We start from the raw sequence: 25,545 nt of genomic DNA, 5'->3' as shown, positions 1-25,545 counted from the left end.
TAATGTATTAAAAAGATGAAATTTATTTCTTCTAGTTTTGGAGGCTGGGAAGTACAAGGTCATGGTCCATGTGGTGCATCTGGGTGAGGGTCTTCTTCTGGGTGGGAACTCTCTCCAGTGTCCTGTAGCAATGCAGGGTATCACATGGCAAGAAAATTGTACGAGCTCTCTTGTGTGCTCCTTATGAAGTACCAGTACACACCCATGATAACTCACTACTCCATGAATGGACTAATCCACTCATAAGGGCACAGTCCTCACAATCCAGTCACCTCTCAAAGGCCTTGCCTTTCAAATATGATATGATAATGGGATTTTCTGCCCTCTTAACACTGTTACAGTGGAAATCAAGTTTTCAACACATGAAGTTTCGAGGGACACATTTAACCTATAGCACTCCTTAATTCTATTCTTCCATTTTCTTCTAAAATAAAGTTGTGTGTCTTTGAATAAAGCCATACACATGCTGTGACTTTGCTATAGATATCAGAACAGTTTTGCACAAAACGAATACAAGAATAATGAAAAAAAAATCTTCTTTAGAGACTTTAAAATCCTTTGAATATAAAATAACTTTTGTTCTGCTTCATAAGAGGAATTTTCACTTTTTATTTGCCAATCTTATTGAATGTGTCTGTAGGGGGTGGGGGGGGAGTTGTGTACTTTATGAAAACATTTATAAACAGCTTTGTTCTTTTTTACACTGATCTGCAAACCACAAACTGTAATTATCCTCAGGAAGATTTAATTTTCTTCATTTTTATTTTGCTTATATTGATTCCTATTGAGGTTCATAAATAGTGGAAAACAATAATGGAAGCACTAAAAAGAGCAACCAGTGAATTATAAAACCAATACACAGGTTTTTGTGTTTTGATAGAACACCACACCATGTAATTAATATTAGAATTTTATTTCTGTTAAAAAAATTTATATTTTACAGCTTATTTTTAATGATTCATAAATGTTTAGAAGATGCATTTTGACTACTAAAATATTGCTTACATCAGTATTTCAGTATTTTTAATAATTTATACTTTTAAGAAAGGGCTCATTGGAATTTCATATTCATTTGGATATATCACTTGGCAAAGAGTTCTTTGCTTTGGCATCAAAAGCATGATTCACATAAGACAAAATTGATAAACTCTACTGTATTAGTCCATTTCTGTTGCTTATAACAAAATTCTTGAAACTGGGTAATTTATAAGAGAACAAAATTTATTGCTTACAGTTTTAGAGGCCAGGAAGTCCAAAGTCCAGAGAACACTTCTGGTGAAGGATTTCTTTGGTGGTGACTTCAGTGACAGCAGGGTATCACATTGGGAAAATGGTGGAGCAGAGAGAGCAGAGAGCAAGATAGACTCTCCTCTCTTTTCTTTTAAAGCCCTCAGAACCACGCCCCTGACCACCATTTTTCATGCATTCACTACTGCAAGGTCCTGCAATACAATCACCTCCCCAAGGCACCACCTTTCACTTACAATAATAGGATTTCCCACCCTCTTAACAGTCACAACGGGGGCCAAGTCTCTAACCCATAAAACTTGGGGGACACAATTCAAGCTTCAGTGAGTTTTGGGGGAACATAATTCTCTGCATCCTCTCCAGCATTTGTTGTTCTTAGTCTTTTTGATATTAGTCATCCTAACTGGAGTGAAATGATATCTCAATGTGGTTTTGATTTGCATTTCCTGGATGCTGAGTGATGCTGAGCATTTTTTCATGTGTCTGTTGGCCATTTGTATATCTTCCTTTGAGAAATGCCTATTCAACTTCTTTGCCCATTTTTTAATTGGGTTAATTGTTTTTTTACTGTTAAGTTGTTTGAGCACCTTGTGTATTCTGGTTGTTAATTGTTCGTCAGATACATATTTTGCATATATCTTCTCCTACTCTGTTGGTTGTCTTTTTGCTCTGTTAATTGTTTCTTTTTCTGTGCAGAAGCTTTTTAGTTTGATATAATCCTGTTTATTTTTCCTTTTGTTGCCTGTGCTTTTGGGGTCATATTCATAAAGTCTATGCCCAGTCCTATGTCCTGAAGTGTTTCCCCTATGTTTTCTTTTAAGAGTTTTATAGTTTCAGGATGAAACGACCCAATTAAAATATGTTTGTTACAAACTAATTGTTTTCCCCAAAATTCGTATGTTGAAGCCTTAACTCCAATGTGACTGTATTTGAAAATAAGTCCTTTAAGGAGATAATTAAAGTTAAAGGAGGTCCTGAAGGTGGGGCCTGATAGGACAAGTGTCCTTATAAGAAGAGGAGGAGACACCAGAGAAAGACCTTGCACAGAAGAAAGACCATGTAAGGCCACAGCAAGAAGGGAGCCATCTGCAAGCCAGGAAGAAAGGTCACACAAGAAACCAGCCCTGCCAGGACTCTGATCTTGTACTTTGAGCATCCAGAACTGTGAGAATATAAATGTCTGTTTTTTTTTTTTTTTCTTTTTTGTGACCGGTAAGGGGATCGCAACACTTGGCTTGGTGTCGTCCGCACTGCGCTCAGCCAGTGAGCGCATCGGCCATCCCTATATAGGATACGAACCCGCGGCAGGAGCGCTGCTGCACTCCCAGCGCTGCACTCTCCCGAGTGAGCCACGGGGTCAGTCCTAAATGTCTGTTTTTTAAGCTGCCCAGCATATGGTATTTTTCTGTGGCAACCCAAGATGACTAACACAATGGGCAAAAGCCACGAAGAGAGGCTTCACTAAAGTAAGTGTATGGATGGCAGATAATCACATGAAAAGGTACTCAACGTCATTAACTACTAAGTAAATGCATATCTAAACCACAATGGTAATGGCGTATGGATCTGGCCATCACATCTTAGGCATGAGTGGTGACAATTTGCTTTGTACTCCATGAATATTCGTAACCAATAAAAACAAAACAAAACATTTAAAATAAATAAATAAATAAATTGTGTGTATGTGGGGTGAACCACAATGAGATATCACTACATAACTTTTTGAATAGCCAAAGTTAAAAAAAGAAAAGAAAATAGTTTTTCCAGGATGTGGAGAAACTGGATAACTCATACATTGCTAGTGGGAATGTACAATGATACAGCCACTCTGAAAAACAGTTTAGCAGTTTCTAAAAATAACAAAGCATGCAACTCTTATGTGACCCAGTGAGTATACTCCTGGGCATTTATCCCAGGAAACTGAAAACATGTTCACACAAAAACTTGTATATAAATGTTCATAGAAACATAGAAGCTTTATTTGTAATAACCGAAAACTGAAAACAACCTAAACATCTTTCAGCAGGTGAATGGTTAAATAATTTGTGGTACATCTACATCGTGGACTATTACTCAGCAATAAAAAGGAATGAACTATTGATACACAAGACAATGTAGGTGAATCTTCAAAGGGTAATTCCGGGTGAAAAAAAAAAAGAGCCAAACTCAAAAGTCCTACATACTGTATCCCTTTATTTGTAGAACATTCCCAAAGTGACAAAATTATAAAAATGGAGAACTGATTAGATCTTGTGAAAGGTCTAAAGAGGAGGTGGGGAGGGAGGGTAGAGGGCATAGTAAACAAGAGAAGCAAGAAGAATACTGTGGTGATCGAAATGTTCTGCATCATGGCATCAACGTCAGTTGCCTGGTTTTGACCTTGTACTGTAGTTTTGCAGGACATTTACCATGGAGAGAAGCTTGGTAAAGGCTACACAGATCTTTTGCTATTATTTCTTACAACTGCATGAGAAAAATCTACCATATATCAAAATAAAAAAAATTAATTAAACAAATCCATATTTCCAGCTTAATTTTTTATGATTCTTAAGCATTCAGAAAGATTTATTTGACTAGTAATTTATTTCTTGTCTTGGCATTTCTGTATCTTATTTTAAGAAAGATGGTGTTAGTGCGTTAGTATACATTCTGATTTTAAAAGTAAAACATATTGCCTTAAAAAATAATGTATTTTTCAAACAATTTTTTTAACAATTTTATTAAGATATAATCCACATACCATACAATTCACCAATATAAAGTGAACTATTCAATAGCTTTTAGTGTATTTATGGCATTGTATAACCATTACTACAATCAACTTTAAAACATTTTCATTACCTCCAAAAGAAACCCCACCGTGTCCTTCCATTGCCTCATCTGCCCAGCCCTGGAAAACCACTAATCTACTTTCCATCTCTATAAGTCTGTAATTTTAAAGAGGATATTCTTTTAATGACTTAAATCCAAGGTTAGCAAAGCAATTATTTTAAAAAGTACTCGTGATTTTAACATAATACTAAGTTTATTTTCCTAAATGACTTTTATTTTTTGTTTTTACATTACATATAGAATTAAATGCTTATACATCTTTCTCTTTCTATGTATATAACTATAGGGATCTAGTTCTCTCTATATTTTTTATTCTGGAAAGATAAAAGTTTGTGTTTCTGAAGGAATTTTTCCAAATCTCTAGTACCATCTATTGAATTTAATTGAAAAATTATGAATTAATTATTTTATTGTTATTAATTATTAATTAGAATAATACATCATGATTTGTTTTTGTTGGGATGAGGAAAGGGGATCTTACTCTCCTGACTAGAATTCCTACGGCACGTGATGATTGTATTCACATCTGCTACTGGTGCAGCTTCGGGAATTTTAAGTCACCTTATCCATGGACTCCTGTCTTCTCGGCCAGGATGCCTGCTGAGCTCTGCTCTGCCCCCTCCTGCTGGCGCCTCCTTTCTCTGAGGCAGCCAGATTCTCCTGGGTGCTTCTTAGCACAGTCTGTAAAGAGCTGAGATAGTACATGCTAGTAACATTATTCAATCATGAAAAAATTGGCCTTTGCTTTCCTTATAATTGTTTTGAATTGGCAGCAATTTCTCAATCCAATAAAATGTCCTCACTTCATTTTCTACCTATTGTGAATCTGTTAAATAAGATTTGCTAACTAAGTAAAATAGAGATTATTATGTATGTGAGAGTGTTTAAGCTACCTAAATAAATTGTTTTTATCTCTATAAAAGCATTCATTGTACAGATAGAAGCAATTCAAAAAATTGTCTCTGTTTCAACCAGTACTTGAAGCCTTTTTTTATGATGCTTTATTGAGTTAGTTGTGATATAATATGAAATATATGAAATGTTGTCTTATAATAATATTATATGTTTTAAACCTTGAAGTAATTCTGAATGTTTCTCCTTCTAAGCAGACAAGGGTAAGATTAAATAATATTCCATAATTTAAAGTTACAGCTTTATTTTAATTTTTATATATAAAATTTCAACAAAAAGGCAGCTAATTTCTTCTAAAAATAGATTTGGTAAGAACTTTTAAAAACACAAATGTGTATTTACCCCTGACTTGATATTTTGCATTTTCTTGCATTTTTCCTAGAGATCAAAATGTCTAAGTGTAGAAATAGCTATAAAAAGGACATAAGGCATAGGCTTGATATGACTCAGATAATGTATCATTTCATTTGATACTGGGGGTGGGAGGTGGAATCCTCAAAGCAGATTCTCTACTGAATAAATTCAACTCTAAAATTGTCTGTATACGAGCTAAGAATTGACTTTTGAATCAGATCTGTAAGAAAAACAAAAATAAAATATGTAATGCACCGTTTCATCCAAAATTTATAGAAAATAAATTAAAATCTAAGGAATGTGTAGATGTAGTGTCAAGTTTGTGATTTTGAACTAGCTAGGTACCTGTTCTCTGCTAACATAATGAACTGTTGTTTTGAAATTATTGTTTTCCAACTTTGGAGGATCAATATATCTCTCTTCCAGGAAGGTAATTTAGATAGGAGAATTTTATCCAGTGTATAGAGGCAGTTGCTTAAACTAAAGATGTATATTTATATTCGATGTGCCGAAAACTTGCTGGAGGCAGCAACAATGCGTAGTTCATTTCTCTGATTATGCTTCTCATCAACCTCACATATCCCGTTGGATTTCACTGCTGTCAGCTCATGCTGTTACATTTATATTTTATTTCCTACACTTTCTGCTGTGTAAGACTCACCATATTTTTTCAAAAGGAAAGTTATAAAAAAAAAAGAGAATGGGAAAGTGAAGATAAGTTGTATTTGAACAGCAAATATAATTAACTTTACAGTCCACATAATTTTTTTTTTAGTTCTCTTCATTATATCCCAACTTTTTAAACATTTTGTCTATTCTAAGCAACTGTAAACTTTCTGAGAAGACTTTTCACCCATGGTTCCTATACTCCACTTTTCTCAGCAAAGAGATACTTTTGAATGAAAAGAGCATTTTCATGAGAGTATCAGTGTAGTACAGAGTAAGTTGTGTCTTACTTTTTAATGCCAATCCCAGTTCAGAAAATCACAAGGCCCATCAAGGGAAACAGTTAGCTAAGAGTGCAACTCTGAAGTGTGTGTATTAGAAGTGTTAGAGCAAAAATCAATGTGACCTTCTTTAGGGTTTTTGTTATTCAAAACAATGTAGGTGTTTACATTTTCAAATTATAAAAAGATAAGTTTATTAATCAATGTTTGGCAGATCCTTATAATATTACATCAGCAGAGGATAGTGTGTAGGCTGAGGATATTTCTCTTACTTAAAATATAACATTCACGCCATTTCTGTAGTGATCATTCCTCTCCTATATTGGAAGGAATCCAAAATTTCAGTCCTTGTAAAATCTCACATCATATGCTTATGTCTTTTATACTATATAGTTAATTTTTAAAAAGTAGGTTTGTATAAATGAGGAACATTTTAATAGTAAAAATGCTAAAATAGAAAATGTATTTGTCATTAATTTTATTTCATAAATTTGTTTTCTTTTTGAATTTTTTTTCTTTTTTTTTTAAACAGGAGCATTTTGGAATTCGGCTTTCTTCAACACTGAGGCTTCCTATCTACATTTCCCTACTTTCCATGGAGAACTTAGTGCTGATGTGTCTTTCTTTTTTAAGACAACAGCTTCATCTGGGGTGTTTTTAGAGAACCTGGGGATTACTGATTTTATTCGGATAGAATTGCGCTGTAAGTCTCCTTTTCCAGAGAAGTCTATGGGATTCTATCATTTAGTAGTAAATCCTTTAAGTAATTTTTAAAATACTCATGTTCCTACTTTACCAGTTGAATCTTTTCACTATGTCCCTTTGAAAAAGTTCTACAGGGCCGAGCCCGTGGCGCACTTGGGAGAGTGCGGCGCTGGGAGTGCAGCGACGCTACCGCCGTGGGTTCGGATCCTATATAGGAATGGCCGGTGCACTCACTGGCTGAGTGCTGGTCACGAAAAAGACAAAAAAAAAAAAAAAAGAAAAAAGAAAAGAAAAAGTTCTACAATATTATCCTTTCTGCAGGAAGAGAATTTAACATTTAACCTTTGATAATTTGGGAAAATGATTGGTATTCTCTAGAACCAATTTAAGAAGAGTTTTAAATTCTAATAATTAAAAAAAGTTTTTTAGTTAGTTACAAAAGAATTTAATTAAGTCAACCAGTCATTTTAATATACTCATAGACTGATATTATATAGACTTTATATTATATAAACTTTGAATCGCTTTAACAATTTTTTTACATAAAATGGCAGATGCTATTTACTTTCCTTACTCTTTATCAACATGAGAAATGAACTCAGAGGATGAATTTCTTTGAATTTTTTTTTCCAAAAAATACAAGTTTATTTTACTGTCTCATCCCCCATTGGAAGACCTGTTTCTGTACCGATGTTTTTGTATCTTTCCATAAAATTCAAACCATTATCATTATATTGAGGAATTGTTATGCTGTGGGGCTATTCCTAAGTATATTGAAGACTCAGTTCTCCACCAGGTGAACTCACTTGAACAATCTTTATGTCTAATATTTCTAGCTCCGATAGTAGTGACTTTTTCATTTGACGTGGGGAATGGGCCTTTTGAAATCTCGGTGCAGTCACCTACCCACTTCAATGACAACCAGTGGCACCATGTTTGGGTTGAAAGGAACATGAAAGAGGCATCCATTCAAGTGGATCAGCTCTCACCAAAGACACAACCTGCTCCCACAGATGGACATGTCCTTTTACAGCTCAACAGTCAACTCTTTGTGGGTAAGCTCTCTTTTAAGTAATTGGTCATTTAATTGCATGATGTAAATGCACAGATGGGCCAAAATAAAATAGTGCCGACTATAAAAATGAGAAGAGTAACAACAAACAGCAGTAACAAACCAGCATTTATTGAGAAGCTGTGTTCCAGGCTGTGCCAGGTGTTTCATTTCTTCCTCAGAACCAACCTATGAAATGGGTATTATCCCTGTTTTACAGATGGGATAACAGGTTCTGGGGGTTGACTTGCCTTCAGAAATCCACCTAATAAATGAGATTCAAATTTGTGTTTGACTCACTTCTATACCTGTATAATTAATATTACAGATTACGTGATTTGTTCCAGATTGTTTGTTTGTTTGTTAATTTATTTCATTAGTGCTTTTAATATGAGGTTGGAAATATTTATCTCTGTTCCCAGGATTGTGGAGAAACCCTCCTAATTCCAGCTGGTGCCAACCAGTGATTCCCTCCAACACACACTGCATCAAAAACAGGCCAAGAGCAAAAAACTAAAAGAAAAAAGAAAAAGCAGAGTATGATGTGTAGAATCAATGGCTTGGCCACTGTCACCAGTTCCTCTGCTATTTTCCGTTATTTTGTCCATTCTTCTGATATCTTCTGATCACTTACTTAATATTTATATCCAAGTGTTATTCCTTTATCTCCTGAATTCATTCACTTGGCATTTGTAGACTTGCCAGTGGAATCCTTCTGGATGTGTTTGTTTTATTTTGCATTTTTGCTAATTACCTTACAGAACTTACGGACCATGAAGTTCAAGGAATTCTCTCTCACTTGATCATGTCTCATATATTTTAATGTAAACAAGGGCATAGCAACAGTATAAAGCAGGATAAATGATGAACTATCAGAAATTGTATTTCAAGCATTTTCAGGAATTATATTTTAGCGCAGAATTCATCAGATTCCCATTATATCTTCCATTGCCGAACGATCTCATCTTATTAGCCGTCTTCCTGCAAAGGATGAAGCTTATTTAAGACATGTCTGACTAAGACATATTTATGATTTCTAATGAATTTATGTACTCATCATTTCTATCATTTATTCTTTCACTCCATAAATATTTAATAAATAGCTTCTGTGAGTAAGGCACAATCTAATCATCATCTTGCTAGCACTAGACTGACTTATTTAAGGGTACGAAAATAATAAAGAATATATGGGAAGAAATGTATAACTTTTCTTTTAGTAACATGCTAGAAGCTCAGTCAGAAAATTGGCATAGATATTTCTTGAATTACAAAAAATGAGAGACGACCACAACAAAAGGTAAGGGCAATTTAAAATCTGTCAGTAGCTTGGAAATAGCCTTACTATTCTTGGAAATTGAGAGGGCTGAAATAGTCCTTGGCTTTTTCAGGCAATATGCTGCAGTTTGCCTGTAGGTTATCTTTCATCCATGGAATGAATTTCAACTTCATGGAGATGAAGTCACTATGTATTTTGTCTGATATGAATCCTGGCCTTAATTTGATTTCAGGTAGTCATAATGGAGTACTAGCATGGTATCAGAAAACTGCTCCGGAAGAGACTTGAGACTTTTGCCAGCAATCATGTGTTATAATATTAATAAGAATCTAAGGGATTTAATATTTACTGAGGCAATTGGTTAGGCCTTTGATATCCCCAGATTTAAGGATGGCCATGTTACTAGAAAGTTTTGAATATGGAAATCCTGATGATGTTTAAGTCAAAGCCATTGAAGATTAAAAAGAAAAGTCAGAAAGATAGATCTCTGAAAAAAAAAATGACATATACTACAAATAGCCTCTGTTTATATGATTTCATCCTTATTGATAGGTGACTGTGAGTAAATTGGCCTAATTTAGTGTGGTGATACTAAGAGGCAGAATCATAAAAAAAAAAAAAAAGACTTGCAGTTTTAAGTGGAACAGATTATTGGCTATGGAAAGGCCCCATACAGGACTTTTTTCTTTATCTCTACCACAGAGTGGACTAAACTCTCAGGAAAGGGCCCCAACCAAGTTAATAAAACAGTGCTTACAAGAAAAAAAATTTATCAAGTTGCAACATTACTATAAAACAAATCAGAATTTTAAAAAATTTGTAGTTGAAGATATTTTCTCCCTGCAGGCAGACTCAGTAAAAGACAAATTGTGATTAAAAAGTTTACACTGAATTAGAGCACAGTGGGTGAAAAACTAGTAAAACATTGGTAGTAATTAGAACTAATTTAATGAAGCACTTACTGAGACCAAAAAGTTCTCTGCCTTTACTCTCAAGTAAACTTTAGTGGAAGTGACAAGAGACAGCCAGTAAAAAAGTAAAAAGTAAAACAATAAGACCATATATATGTTTGGGTGTATCTATGTATATAGATACACACGTACATACATACATATGTACACACACACATGCATACATATACATTTTCGTGTATACATTTCGAAGTGACAAGAGACAGCCAGTAAAAAAGTAAAAAGTAAAACAATAAGACCATATATATGTTTGGGTGTATTTATGTATATAGATACACACGTACATACATACATATGCACACACACACATGCATACATATACATTTTCGGATGGTGATAAATGCTATAAATTAAAAAGCAGAGCAAGGAGTTGGACAGTGATTTGGGTTGGGGGTTTCTATTTCTAGTAGGATGTCCTCTCTGAGAACCTTAACATTTGAGCAGAGGCCAGATGAAGCAGAGAGAACCCTGTGACCACCTGCAAGAAGAGAATTCCAGGCTGAGGGATCATGCTCAAAGTTGGGGGAACAAGCTTTAGGTATTCAAAGAACAAGGAAAAAACCATTGTGGCAGAAGAGAATCAGTGTTAGGGAAAGCATGGTGGGATACCAGGTCAGACTTATGTACTGGAGCTTGTAAGGCCATGTTGAGGGATTTGGATTTGATTCTAAGGAAGCAGGGGAGTGGCATAATTGAATTGACGTTTTCCAAGTTCTCTTTTACTGCTGTGAGGAATATGGATAGAGGGAAGCAGACTGTTGGAGTGGTCCATATGAGAGTGAACGGTGGTGTGGGCTGAAGTAGAGATGTTGAAATATAAAGTGGGGACATATTTTACACGCAGATGCACACGACTTGCTGATGGATTGGTTATTGCTGTTAGTGTTTCACTCCTTACCCGTGATAACATGCTGGAGGGCAAGATGCTTCTTTGTAGGTCTCTGGGTTCCTCACATCATTTTCCAGTTTTTAATTTCACTGGAAGTTAGCTTTTCATGTTTTCTTCCTTTATCCTAATTTGCAGCAGTGAGTAAAGCTGTTCCTTGGCCCCACAGTTCAGATTATGTTCTACAAGCCTTGTTCTTGCCAGGCCGCAGAAAGCCTCTGGCTTCTGCACAGCCCAGGGGAAACATCTCGCCTCCTTTCCGTCCTTCAGTGAGACCCCACCTGCCCCATGATTGCATTCTCACCAGGAAATCCAGCTTCTTTGTTCATAGGTTCTGTTCCAGCACATGTCATATCTAGAAGGACCCTTCTTTTGGGAACCATTTCCTCCCATACTGATACTGCAAAATATGTTAGAGTGAAATATTGTTCTCTTGAAGCCAGTGTCTCCATGGGTGACTGGATATCTCTGCTTTAATCCAATATAATTGATTTTCTGGTTAAAATTTTAAAGGGTAATTTAACTCCCCTTACTTACAAGTTCAAGAGTTTAATTTGTAGTTCATCCGTCCATCTTAAAAATAATTATGGCTAATCAGTATTTTCAAGTGTGCATAATGACTACCACTTGTTTTGGGCGTCAAGACAAATGAATGAAGTAAATGTGGTTGTGGAAAGTGAGTCTGTAGTTTCCAGCATGAACTTATTCTTTGAATAACAATGTTTTAAATCCAGAAACTGATAATAATAATAATAATATTTTTAATTCCGTGGAAACACAACCTTTATAAACTTAAGACAAAACTGAATGACTGAGTTAGTCCGAGTCCAAAATAGATTATGTTACTTACTATCCCATCATTTAGTAGCTTTTACCAAAAATGCACCTTCTTGGTTGTAAACAACTTTAGCAGAAAACTATTGTAGAGTATTTCAAATAATAAAGATATTTTATAATACTACAAATAAAAAAAACTTTGGAAATTTCAATGACATGAACATATGTTTATTTGAGATACTATCTTTAACACATCTACCTACAAATAAAATGTAGATATTTCAATATATGTTAATTTAAATTTAAATTATATTCTACATATCACTGACCAGGTCTATGTTGATAATATTTATTAACATCCCATATTTATTCACCTTAGATTTTTTTGAGATTAATATTTTCGGCAATCTCTTAGAAGTGGCTATTGCAATGGGAGCATGAATGAATCCAATATATTTATTCCATTGCTTTCCACTAAAAACCAGTCATAAAGCATGTTCACATCTCAGAGTAAAACACTGAAGCAAAATTAATGCTTTAATTTCTGAGCAAAATCAGTAAAAATAAAAAGAAAACACTTTAAAAAATGTGATCTAGCGGGGCACCAGTTATGTATGACAAATTGAAATGACACTTGGAATTTCAGAGATGTAACTAGTGTTAGCCTGTATCCAAGAAAGAGGAAACAGAAGGCTTTTAACAATCCTTACAGTTCCAAATATCAGAATTATCTTCAACTAATCGAAACTGTAGGACACCATGTAGAGTGAAGGCGGAATGAAATAATGAACAAAAACCCCCGTGTGAATAAGCAAGAAGTGTCAAAATGAATGTAATGTGACAGATTAGAAACAATGAACATCTCCTCACCCAAATAACCCCAACCTTCACATCACACTGCTTTTCAGAGTAAAAATGATGATTCACCTTTTGTTTGTAGCCTGTCTTTCTTCATTTTGTTCTTCATTGTGGCACGATCATTTTCACATTCTTTCACTTTGTTCTTTGTGTGTATGTGACTTATGACGTACATTAAATAGTCCTATTCAGAGCTGCTCCTCATTACCTTGAAAAACAATAAATTTAGTGACATGATGCTAATCGGTGAACTGAACATATGCCCTTGACCTTGTTAACACTGGGAACTCAGCATCCAGAGTCACGGCTGTTATCAGAGGCCCACAAACATTCTCCAGCCACGGAAATGATGGAGAGAAAAGAATCATTTTTTAAGCTGAGATGTGACAGTGGTCATTTTCTATTTTGGTTTGTAAACTCAGCATTTTTCCTAGAAGCTTCTTAAATTAGCCTTGAATTGATTTTCACTCAACCAGCTCTGCAATTTTTGTTTCCAGTCTAAATTCTTTTACTGACAGCTTTTTAAATAGGCCAAACTTCATTTCAATACTTTGTGACTAGAATCTGAAGGTGAAGTAACAACCCCTGACATAGTCAGAAGTCATTTGTGTTGCTTCTGAATTGCATCCAATCTACAAATATGTATCATGTATCTAGAATGAACCATTTCTCAAAACCATACACAAAGGTTAAACTAAAGCTTAGTGAAGGCCTGAGGCCATCGTTACCAATCTAAGCTGCACGTTGGTGTCACCTGGGACGGTTTGGGAAACTGGCAGTATAAGTACAAAGGTGTATTTATTTCCTGTGAATGGGCATTTGGGTAGTTTCAAGGATTGGGTTTTACAAATATATCCTTGTACTGGTTTTTTGGTGAATATATGCTTGTGTTTCTGTCTGGTGTATACTCAGGAGTAGAATTGCTGGGTCACAGGATGTGCATACGCTATGTCCTGGGAAATACTGTCATTATCTCTATTGACGGGATATCTACTGGATATCCTCCTTTATGAAGTGGCTTTTCCAGTGTTGCCCATTTTCTACAAGGTTATCTTCTTTTTTAAAAAAATACGTTTGTAAGAATTCTTTATGTATTTTGGATGATTCCTAGTTGTATAAATTTATTACAGATATCTTCTACCCCTGTGTGAATTGATTGTGTTTTCATATTGTTAATGGTGTCTTTTGATGAACAGAAGTTCTTAAATGTATTCCAAATTTTTCTTCATTTATTTATTTTCATTTTTTTGATATGCTACAATATAGTTGTAGGAAGAGAATGTCAAATAGCCTTATGTTTGAATAATTTTTCTTTCAGTCTAATTTTATTTTGTAGTAAATGTGTTCTCCCATCACCAAATTAGTGGAATAAAGGCCACATTTCTCTTTAAGGCAATAATATCATTTATTTTAATTATGTTCTTCTCCTCTCCTTGAGGTGTCTTTTTCATGATTGACCTCAGAAACCCCCAGTGTACTTTTCCGTGTCCAGTGGGATAAATCGTAGTGACCATTGACTGGAGTCTGAATTCAGATGGTATCTCTAGACTAGAGAATATAGGTAATACTGCCAGCAGTTCATTTCTTTAAAATAGAACTAGAATGTTCAAGCCAGAGAGCTGCTTTGGCCTCAACATGTGAGAAGTCGGAACAGATGCATCTTCTCTGCTGCTGCTACCACTAAGGCATGTTTTTGCCACCAAGTTTGGTTTAAGGGAAAGTGACTGAATTTTCCGCCTATGACAGTGTTGCCTCTTTCAACCGTAATAGTTCTTTGAACACAGGGGAGAACAGTCCTTCTCTTCCCCCGGTTCCAGGACTTTGTTTAGTGAAGAACAGGGTATGGCAAAATTTTAGCCAGGCTTTCAGTCTCACAGCCTTCTGCATTAACTAACACTGCCATTTCTGCAAGGCTAAGTCTTCTTCCAGGAGGCCTGAGTAGGGACAGGACTCAGGATTTAACTCGGGATGTACAGACCACTTTTTCCCTTCAGTCTCCTGACTTGGTCCTAGGGTCAGCCCGCATGCCCTGTCACTTTCCCGTCCCAAGTTGGTTTGTGCTTGGGGCCTTACCCATCTGTCTTTGCCACAATGCCAAGGTCAGGGAGAGGCCCTGTACTCTGCCTGACAAATTTCCATAACTTTGAATTTGAAAGAGGAGTGTGTGGATCTTGATTTCCTTTTTTCTCCAAGGCCCCTGGGCAGATTATGCCGCTGTTCCCAATTAATCCTCAATAATATTCAAGCACAGCACATGAATAATTTGCCACTGAAAAATTAAAGTTGAATCTCAAAGGTCTTCCTGCCACAGAAGGAGTGGAACATTGGTGCAGGAAAGAGCCAGCTCCTACTCTGACAATAACATCTGTCACTTCGAGTAACTTCTGAGAGTGATGAACGTGATGAAAGAACTGGGCCAACAAAGGCTGAGTGTCCATTCAGCACCTACCTGGTTATGCAGGTGCAGGACCTTAATACTGTTGCGTGAGTGGACAGATTTAGGTGTATTCAATCACATAGAACGTTTAGGCACTTGTTTCACAAGACACTCAGTGTTTGGGAAGTTTCGGAATTCATTATATCTGATAGAGCCCAGCAGGTAGATTGACAGAAGATTAATGAGAAGACAGTTCCAAACATAATAGCTCAGTAAAACATCCAGAATCAATTAATCGAACTGCAACTCATTTTAACTGGGTATACTCTAACCCTGAAAAGGCATTGAAATCTTTAATTATGCTTTCGAGCCCGATCTTGTTTATATTTGCCATAGTTTTCAGAATAGTTGCATCCGACAATAAAAAGTTATTAACTTGAAACCTAATGGTTAAGTAAAAATCTTCAATATGTGTATGGCACAACTGTTTATGTCTAATTGGACATTATGTTTTCTGATATTTTAAGTATGTAGTTCAAAACTATTTGTTAGATAAACAACTCTAAAAGGACAGAATAAGAAGCCCTATATACAAAATGGGATGTTAGCTTTCTTCTCTCTATTACAAATACTATTTAAGCATATATTTCACACATATATACAAATTTATTTTTTCTTGCCAATAACCCCACCCTCTGACCTTCCTCTGTCTACCTTATATCTATTTCTACCATTGACACCCTGTGGAAATTTCGTGTTTCCCTGTCTAAATCTATTACTAGACTATGAGCTTATATTAGTCTGTTTTCTGTTGCTTATAACAGGATACCTAAAACTGTATAATTTATAAAGAAATGAAATTTATTTCTTACAGTTTTGAAGGCTGGAGAATCCATGGTCCAGGGAACACACCTGGTGCGGGCCTTCCTCTTGGTGGGAACTCTCTATAGGGTCCGGTGGCAACACAGGGTATCCCATGGTCAGAAACTGGCAAGAGCTCCCTCATGTGCTCCTTATAAAGCCACCAGTCCGTACCCATGATTATGTATTACTTCATTAATGGATTAATCTATTTACTAGGGTACAGTACTTGCGATCCAATCACCGCTTGAAGGTCCCACCTTCTACCACCATATTGGTGGTTAAGTTCCAACATGAGCTTGGGGGGGACATTCAAACCACAGCAGAGCTCTCTGACAGTGAGATCAATTGCATATAATTTTGTACTTCAGTGTCAGACACAGCGCCTGGCAAAGAGCTACTAAATAAAGCTTGGAGAACTGAAATGCTATTGAAACCAAGGATAATCTGAGGTATAGAAGATAATGGAAGTTTTCTTCTCTGAACATACTGTTGTGTGGCGAAAATAAGAGGCTCCCTTGGAATGAAAGGCTACTTGTGGGTTCTGATCTACCTCTGCCTCTAAATAAATGTGTTCATTCAAATATTTTCTTAGCTGCACACATGGGCCAATCCCTGAATTTCTCTGTGCCTCTAGTTCCTCATCATTCAAAATAAACTAAATGGACTATATTCAGTTGTTGGACCCCAAGTTATTTAGCTATTATGTTACTGACAGATAAACCCCTGAATTAGAGAAACTGTAGATATTTCAAAGCAGAAAATGCATAACAAAGTGATTTAATGTTATTGTATGCTATAGACTATTTACCATGAGTTGAGGTAATACGACATGAAGTAAATGAAATACAGCAGGAGTAAACCTCTAATCCAGACTTCATAGCACCTGGCCCCCTGCAGAAAGTTTCTGTGCCAAAACTAAAACCAAGACTGCAGGCTGCCTTATCTAGAGAAAGCAACAGAAAGGATGCCAAAGGCACTCACTGAGTTGAGTTAGCAGATGGGAGAAGAGGGGGGTGTGAAGCTAAGGTGAGTGGAAGCTCTGATGTAGAAAAGAAAAAGAGAGGAGTCCTGAGAGTGAGAATGAGAGACTTCAAGAATGGCAGGAGACTGAGTAACTGCAGGAGGAATTAAAGAAGAAAATTGCCAGCTGTTCTGAAACTCAGGGATGAAGTCAACTCCTTCCCTGCCATGCCCACAAACGCTGAAATTGGAATATGCCTGACTCTACACCAAAGTACCTCTGCATTTATAAATAGAAAATATGATGCACACCCTGAATATCTCTGTCTTCTTCATTGAAGAGTCACAAATTATGTGAACAGAGTGATCTGAATACAAAAATTTAAATATAGCAATTTGGACAGAGACCATTATGTCTGTGAATCTGAATTCTAAATAGTGTGCATGAGTACAAAATTCTCTAGAATTCTTTCCTCTTCATGGTATTTCATTATTCACAAATATGTAATCAATTTATTCAGAAATTTTCATTGAGTTTGATCATTGTTCTCAGCTTCATGGACCCAAACATCCCTGTGGGGCAGGTGTTCCCTTCTTCAACCCTTGAAGCGCTCAGCCCCTATCTTCCACTTCTAGGCTATAATGTGGTTTAATGAATGAATGAAATAGTTGTTGCACAGCTGTTATGTGTCTGGCACTGTTCTATGTGCTGGAGATACATAGCAGTGATTTAAGTAGCCTTTGTTGAATGTGTATTTTAATGACACTGATACAAAGTAAATTAGTAAAATGCAAAGCCTGGTAGATGATGACCCTGCTTATTTAGGGTCTTTATGGCACATTTTTGGCTCTGGGAAAATAAAAAGCTGTTTAATCTCTGAAGATGAGAAGATCCTAAGTAATTAAGGCTAGATTAGGAGCTAGCTAAATGAGTTGGAAGAGAAAGATATGAATGTGTTCTAGAAATGGCTAATGTACAAGCTTCTCATGGTGAGACAGCATCATCTGTTTAAAATGGAATTTTTTTTTAGAGGCCCAGTGACTCTCTCTTTTTAGAGAGTCACTAAATAATTCTGTCCAGATTATTTAGACTAGAATATTATTTTCGACCTTCAAATTCTGAGCACTAATTTATGGTATTCCTGGCCACAAATTGATGTGTAAGTCCACCTGGGGCTGACATTCCTATCAGGATAGTGCTTATAAAATGATGGTTAGATGATCTTCTGAATAAGGATCACCTGCGAGGCTTATTGACTGTTTAGATTCACATGCCTATTTTTGGATCACAAAATCAGTATTTCTTGGAGTGAGCCACTGAGTCTCTATTTTTAAGAAGCCCACCATGTGATACCTGTATCCCTTAAAGTTGGAGAACCTGTGCCTTAGGTTCAAATATTGTAGACCTCTGCAAGAGTGACTTTATAAATACATATGGTCATATATTCAATAAACGTTCCATCACTTGTTTCTTCATCAATCTCCCTTTCCAATTTTGTTGAAGATCTTTCCAAGCATAAAGAAATTACTACTGGACCAATCTTTATAAGAAAAATCCCTGGGATATATGCCAGACAAAAATAAATAACCTGATACTCAATTATCTTTTTGATGAATGGATAAGAACTGAAAGACCCTGTCAGTGCATGCTCGAGTTAGAAGAACACAAGAACCTCTTCATAATTCTTGTGAAGTTAGAACTGTACCAGCATCAGAATCAGGTTTTAATATGATGGACAAACTGCACTTCCTCACCAATACATGCTTATTTAAAACGGGGAAAAAAATAGTTTCTACATAACAATAGCAGTATATATCACTGTTATTTGGAATGAAAGTAAGATATGGCCTTTATTTTCTTTCTTGAAATAAAGACAGGGGGGAAAAAAGCCTCTCCAATTTAAAGCTGAATTAATCTTTTTCAGAAAACAAATATGTAACAAATTCAACTTTAAAAAAATTGAATTACTGTTTTATCTTTTTGTAGTCTATATTTGGTCACAAATTGTGTTTTCCAAATTATATTTATTCATCCAGTTTTTGCTATTCTCTGTAAGGCCTCTCAGTTTTGTTTGGTCTTTAAATCCTGAATAAAACACCTAGGAACATGTTTCCATTTGCAGTATTTCCCTTTTAGGTGGAACGGCCACCAGACAGAGAGGCTTTCTGGGCTGCATTCGGTCTCTGCAATTGAATGGGATGGCCCTGGATTTGGAAGAAAGAGCCCAGGTGACTCCAGGAGTGGAGCCAGGTTGTAGGGGACATTGCAGAAGCTATGGAAAGTTATGTCTCAATGGAGGGAAATGCAGAGAAAAGCCCAGTGGGATCTCTTGTGACTGCACTTTCTCTGCATACACAGGGCCATTCTGCTCGCATGGTAAGTATGGCATGGAATACATGTGAGTAACAGGAAAACTCACATAAAACTTCTGGCAGTTCTTTTCTGTGTAGCTATTTGAAACAAAAGTATTTCCATTGCTGAATTTATTTTGCAAAATATTTAATCTTTAGTTGATTCAATTCTTGAAAAAGTAGTGTCTTTTCCTAATAATCTACTAATAGTTGCCTCTAGGTGTCGTAAAGTGTTAGCTGCTCAATCTCCTTTCTTCTCTCTAATGTTGAGGATGTTAAATAATATGGCTGTCAACAACCTGTCCACGGGGCAGTTCTCTATGTTAAAATCATTAAAAGCATTGTTGTTATTTTTGATAAAGAGGTTCAGCAATTCAAGGGGGTTTATAAAGCATTATTTTTGTTTGGTTGTTTGGTTTTTTTGCCAAACAAATATTTTGGCCAGCAGTATAAATAACTTTTCCAGTAAATATTGATGCATAACAAAAAAAGAAACACTCAGATGCTTTACAGTATAGTATGCTCAATTTCTGCTAGTGAAATAAAATAGCAGAATATTTTTTAGCTTTTCTTATTCACTGGTCTATGTCATGGAAAACGGAAAGTGTTGTATTTAGTGTTCTGAAAAGACTCCTCTGATATACAAACATGTATTATACTTTGATAGTTTCTCATAAAAAACTGGCATCCGCTATAAATCCAATTACTTTATTTAAGTGTCTCTGGGTTACTGAACCTTTAACTGAAGGAGGCTAACAAAAATTGGCTCCAAATTAAATCAATTCCTGATTTTCAAAGGAAGTATTGGGATCAGTTAATGAAGAGTTGGCAAAAATGTACTTTTCAAGTTATCTGCTTTTGTCAGGAATAAGCTATAATTTAAAAACCAACTTGTGATAATAATCACACACTGCTGGTACCGTTCTGGGAGGCTTTTTATATTTAAAGCTAGAAATAACACCACTTCTTCATAAGAAAATGTAAGTTATATTAGTGAATTAATTATCTGTTATTCTAACACAAAGTCATTTCAAGGGTCATTATGAAAGCTCTACTAATTTACTCTGTTATTCAGTTCTAGGTTAAGGCTGCTGCTTATATCTGTGCAATTCATTATTTATAAAGAAGATATCAGTTAATACAACGGAAACAAGATCCTTATACTTAAATTCTTTAATATAAATTGTGCGTGTCATTTCAGAGATTTCTGCATATTTTGGATCTGGTTCATCCGTGATTTACAATTTTCAAGAAAATTATTCCTTAAGTAAAAACTCCAGCTCCCAGGCTGCTTCATTTCATGGTGATAAGAAGATGAGCAGAGAAATGATCAAATTTAGCTTCAGAACAACACGAACACCAAGCTTACTGCTTTATACAAGCTCCTTTTATAAAGAATACCTTTCAGTTATCATTGCCAAAAATGGTGAGTGCTTTTCAGACGAGAGAGAGAAAATTGAATTAGAACATTAGGGCAGTAATAATGTGAATCATTCTTATGTTCTTGCTTCTCAAGCTACAAGCAAGAGAGAAAAAAAACCTGCCTGATTTTTGTATTATCTTGTTTTTTTAGTACTATCCTATGAATTTAGTCTAAAAGAATTATTTAAAACAATGAAGATGCCTTTATCTCTTTGTAATTTTGATAATTTCATATATGCAATGTGAAATTTTAATTTATGCAAAATATTTATTGCATTTTATTATTGCTAGAGGCTCTTTGCTATTTCGTATGAATATCAATATCAGTTTTGAGGTTCATTTTGAAAAAAGATGCCTCACTGCATAAAGAAAAGAAATATTTTCTTTAAATCAAAGTAAAGAAGTATTGAGAGAGTGTTAATAAACCAGCATTATGTATAACAAAATTTCACAGGATGACTTGTCAGTTCTGATTTCAAGCAATAAAATAATCATGGGGAATACTGGTATATCCATTCAGATTAGACAATGTGTTTGCTACAGAAACCTGGTCACAGAAAACCACTTACTGCTGTCTTTCTCCTCCCTATATCTGGATTAAAGATAAAGAAATTTAGAAATAAATTCTCTGGGTGAGAAAAACAAACAAACATACAAATGTGAATGCATTATTTCAACTAAATCAAATATGGGCCTAGGTCACTGACCATCAAAATAAAAGTAGTTTGTTTAATAAATATATTTACCCTCTCTGTACATTTTGAGCTTGAAACTTATCTATAAATTAGAACATTGTTTTGTTAAATTGGAAGTATCCTGTGAAACAAATGAATTGACATCTCTGCAGGCAATTAAGGGAGTAGCAGTAATTCTAACTGTAAGTTTGTATTAAAACCATTCATTTCACTCTAATTCTATTCCAATGTCTATGACCATGACCACTTAAAAATATTTCTCATCTTTAGTAAAACTCCATTAGCTTACAATAATTCCATTGAAGAATTGTATTTCAAGAGTTTGAGATATATTTTTTAGAAAGAAATGATCATAGAAACAACATTATTTCAATATTTCACAATAGTTTGGCACTTCAGATATTCTTAGTCTTAGTTCTCCTTTTTGTGTTAGAGGCTAGTGCAGAGATTTTTGCATATTCTTAATCTCAGAGTTGACTTTTAGGAAAGAAAATTAAGGATTTGAAGGAAAGAGACTAGTTATGGGCAATATGCTTGGTTTTGATTTTGAAAATATGACAACTTCACTTAGAAACTGACTTCCAGGAATTACAATTAGAGGCTACATCCAAATGAACTATTGTGAATTTCCCCCCAGAAATGAATTAATCACAACAAAAAGACTGAGTTTTTATAAATCATTCTTAAAATACAATTTTTACTGAAAATATAACTTTTTCCCCTACTTTAGGAAGTTTGCAGATCAGGTACAAGCTAAATAGATATCGAGAACCTGATGTTGTTAACGTTGATTTTAAAAATATGGCTGATGGGCACCTTCACCACATAAAGATTGACAGAGAAGATGGAGTGGTCTTTGTTGAGGTAACACAGTAAATTCAACAGTAGCAATGGTTGCCATGATGCCTCCCCAGCACAAAGGACCTGTTGCAGAAATATAATAATAAATAGAATAAACTCCTTTCAGTGGTCTTCTACAGCTCATCAACAGGTCATCAGATATGGTTAGGTTTTTTAAAGCAATAAGATTCTGTCCAATATGTTATTAATATCTAAGAGTTAACAATGCTAGTTTTTCCTCATTTGTTTTACTCTGCTTGGTAGGAAAACAATGTCCAGTTTATCACAGTGTGCTACTGGTAGGACCATTGCTATTCCAATAAAACCAGTTTATTTCAGATGGGTATGAATGTAGCAATAATAAACACAGAAAATAATGATTGCAATACCAGAATAAATTTTTTAAAATGATGTGAATCACAGCAGAGAAAATGGAATTATTCATTCTACCAGCTTTTGAAGGAAAGCACTATTTCAGTGCTCTACCTAAAAGAAAATTTCTTAGCTGCTTGACTTAAGTACAAATATCAAGCTAAGTAAAAGTGTTGAGGTGAAAAATAACTCATTTCTTTTTGTTGGCTTTACCAATTTTGGATTCCTTATACAGAGCAGAAAAATAAAGCAATATAAGGGAATGGAAGGTGAGGTGAAGTTATTATATCTGAGGGTAGTAAAGAAATAGTTTAGAAAATAGTATGTAACTTTTTAAGTGGCTAAGTCTTAAAACATTTTTTTTTTCTAAACCTTTGGGGCCATATTAACAATTGCTTATTTTATCACTTTCTTTTGTCTTTTTTTTGCTCCCTGTCTTCTCAACCAAATGGCATCCATTTGGATGTTTGTATCTCATATAACAACTTTGTAGATTGATGAGAATACAAGGAGACAAGTCTACCTGTCATCAGGCACAGAATTCAGTGCAGTCAAATCTTTGGTACTGGGAAGGATTTCAGGTAAGTAAGAGAAACAACCTTTCCCCTAATCGCAAGATATAAACATAGATCAGAAGAGTCATATTAAAAATACACACACACACACATACAATTCATCACACCAAAAGAAATCTCTTGCCTTATTTTAATTATGAAATGAGTGATAGTCAATGTGGAGGCACATGTAATCATGAGTAGGGGCTTATAGTTTAGGCTGTAACTTGGATTCTATTTGCTTTATTGTGATGCTATAGTTGCCAGCCACACGTGTTCAAACTCAGTCTAAATGCCTTATAATCTTATTCATTTCCATCAATTACTCAGTCTAAATGCCTTATAATTCTTATGCATTTCCATCAATTACTTCTGATAATAACACTGAAGTAGAAACATACTATTGCTATTTTAACATCAAACTATGTCTGCATTTTCTTATACTTGCCGACAAGGACTAAATGAAAACAGGAGAGTAAATTTTAAAAGAGATTTTCTTTTTGCTTATAAATAAGTTATAAAGTGGATTGATATTTCACATTATTTGGTGGTGGCGGTGGGGCTTCTTGTAGTTTGGTTTTTATTCCTGGTATGATATTTGACACTAACCTGAAATATTTTGTCCAAGATAGTAAATGGAATCTTTCATTTTTTGACCTTTTCAGTTATTTGTATCTCGATTAATCATTTCTTATATTTCCTGTACATAATCTCAGAATTTTGAGAATGTTTGATTAAACCCATGGACAAGTGATCAAAATATTGGCCCTTGAGAAGGTTAATAGTTAAGTTTATAAATATTTATAGACTTTCAGATATTATGAGCACCGAGATTATGTGTTCTTATTCTCTAAACTGGGAAATATTGTGAATTGCAATGTTCTTCCAGTATTCTATAGTGGACATAAAAAATACGTGTAAAGTACTACTTAAGTATGTGGAAGCTTAACTGAAAAATTCCAAGTCTCACAGTGTTAATTATATAAATTCAGCTATTTAAGACTGACATTTGTATCATTTTCTCTAAAGATGCATATATGATCAATAACACATTTGGCATGAAATGGTGATTTTACTTTAGTTTATAGCTTTAAAGTTCATTCAGATCCCGGCCCCTGATGTTTCATTAACAAGTAAGACAATACACACTCTAAGTCTGTGCAGTTGATTATTAGTTTTAGGTTAAACTTCAAATGTGTAGAAACATTGGCTAGACTCTCAGTTAAAGACAGAAGAGAAACTATGTATATTTAGTTATTTCATATTTGGTATTGGGAAATATTTATAGTTATTTCAGGCCACTGCAGAGGTAAGGACACTGATTTCTATGAATTGGCTATTTACCTTTGGATATGAAACTAAGGTGTTTCTGGACATCATTTTTGTCTGTAATTCTAGAGAGTTTTATTCCATTTATAACTATGGAATAGCATAGGAAGCCAAAGAGAATGTAAAAAATCTAAAGAGACAAACAAGCAGCAGCAACAAAACCCCAACTGTCTTAACTACAGGGCCCAGCCACTCCCCTGTGGCTCCCAGCCTTGGGGGAGGTCAGGGTGTAGGTGGCTCTGGACGGGATGAAAGCCTCAGAGAGCCCCAGCCTGTGGCAGAGATGAAGGGACCAGAGGGTGGAGCTTGGTCCTCTGCAGTCAGACAGTCTGCCTGGAAATCTCTGCTGGACATCAGGCTCACAGAAGACTCTGCCCCCTATTCTTTCATTCCGTAAGCCTACCTTTGCACGTAACTATTGTTATTCACACAGTTAAAAGTACGTGCAGCTGATAGTATCAGAGGAGTCCAGTGGCAAACTCTACATTAGTATAGTACACGCCAGGGACTGATATTGCATTCACAGATATCAAGAAGACATGTTAATTAAGCAGGTTTTCTGTGCAAGGTATTATACCACAAACCATGGCAGATATTAACTAAAAAAAAAAAAAATAGAATAAATCCTGTTCTCAAGGTCTCCTTAGTCTAGCAGGGTGTGAGATAAGGTATATGCCTAAAAATGTATAATATGAGATAAATAATTCTAACAATTATGGATAATATTGATAAAATCATATTTTTATCTTCAAATTTAATGCCAGAGTTACTGATGAAAATATTTTTCGTGAGTAGAAATATGTCATGCATATTGGAAAATAATTGGAAAACTGATTTGTATCCTATGAGGAAGATTGTATTAAACAAACAATAGAATAACTTTCAATATGTAAATATTTGTTTCTCTTTTTGTAAATAAATATGGGAGATTGGTTTGGAATTAAAGATGTTATGTTTTTATTC

General features: G+C 35.1%; 1 protein-coding gene across 6 annotated transcripts in view; it reads left to right on the top strand.

Moving 5' to 3' along the window:
- CNTNAP4 (contactin associated protein family member 4) overlaps positions 1-25,545 on the top strand; it is a 257,433-nt gene that overhangs the window by 217,735 nt on the left and 14,153 nt on the right. For 5 of the 6 annotated variants that reach the window (XM_063110395.1, XM_063110396.1, XM_063110398.1 and 2 more), the window contains 6 exons: positions 6,826-6,996; positions 7,835-8,053; positions 19,156-19,395; positions 20,572-20,796; positions 22,218-22,351; positions 23,193-23,280. In XM_063110395.1, coding sequence (XP_062966465.1) covers positions 6,826-6,996; positions 7,835-8,053; positions 19,156-19,395; positions 20,572-20,796; positions 22,218-22,351; positions 23,193-23,280 — 1,077 coding nt within the window. The remainder of the gene's footprint in view (positions 1-6,825; positions 6,997-7,834; positions 8,054-19,155; positions 19,396-20,571; positions 20,797-22,217; positions 22,352-23,192; positions 23,281-25,545) is intronic. The other variant, XM_063110399.1, reaches the window with a different exon arrangement.

Source organism: Cynocephalus volans, chromosome 10 (genome assembly GCF_027409185.1).
Source record: "Cynocephalus volans isolate mCynVol1 chromosome 10, mCynVol1.pri, whole genome shotgun sequence".
Taxonomy (NCBI): Eukaryota; Metazoa; Chordata; class Mammalia; order Dermoptera; family Cynocephalidae; genus Cynocephalus; species Cynocephalus volans.
Note: the sequence above shows the minus strand (reverse complement) of the source record. Positions and strands in the feature narration are given on the sequence as shown.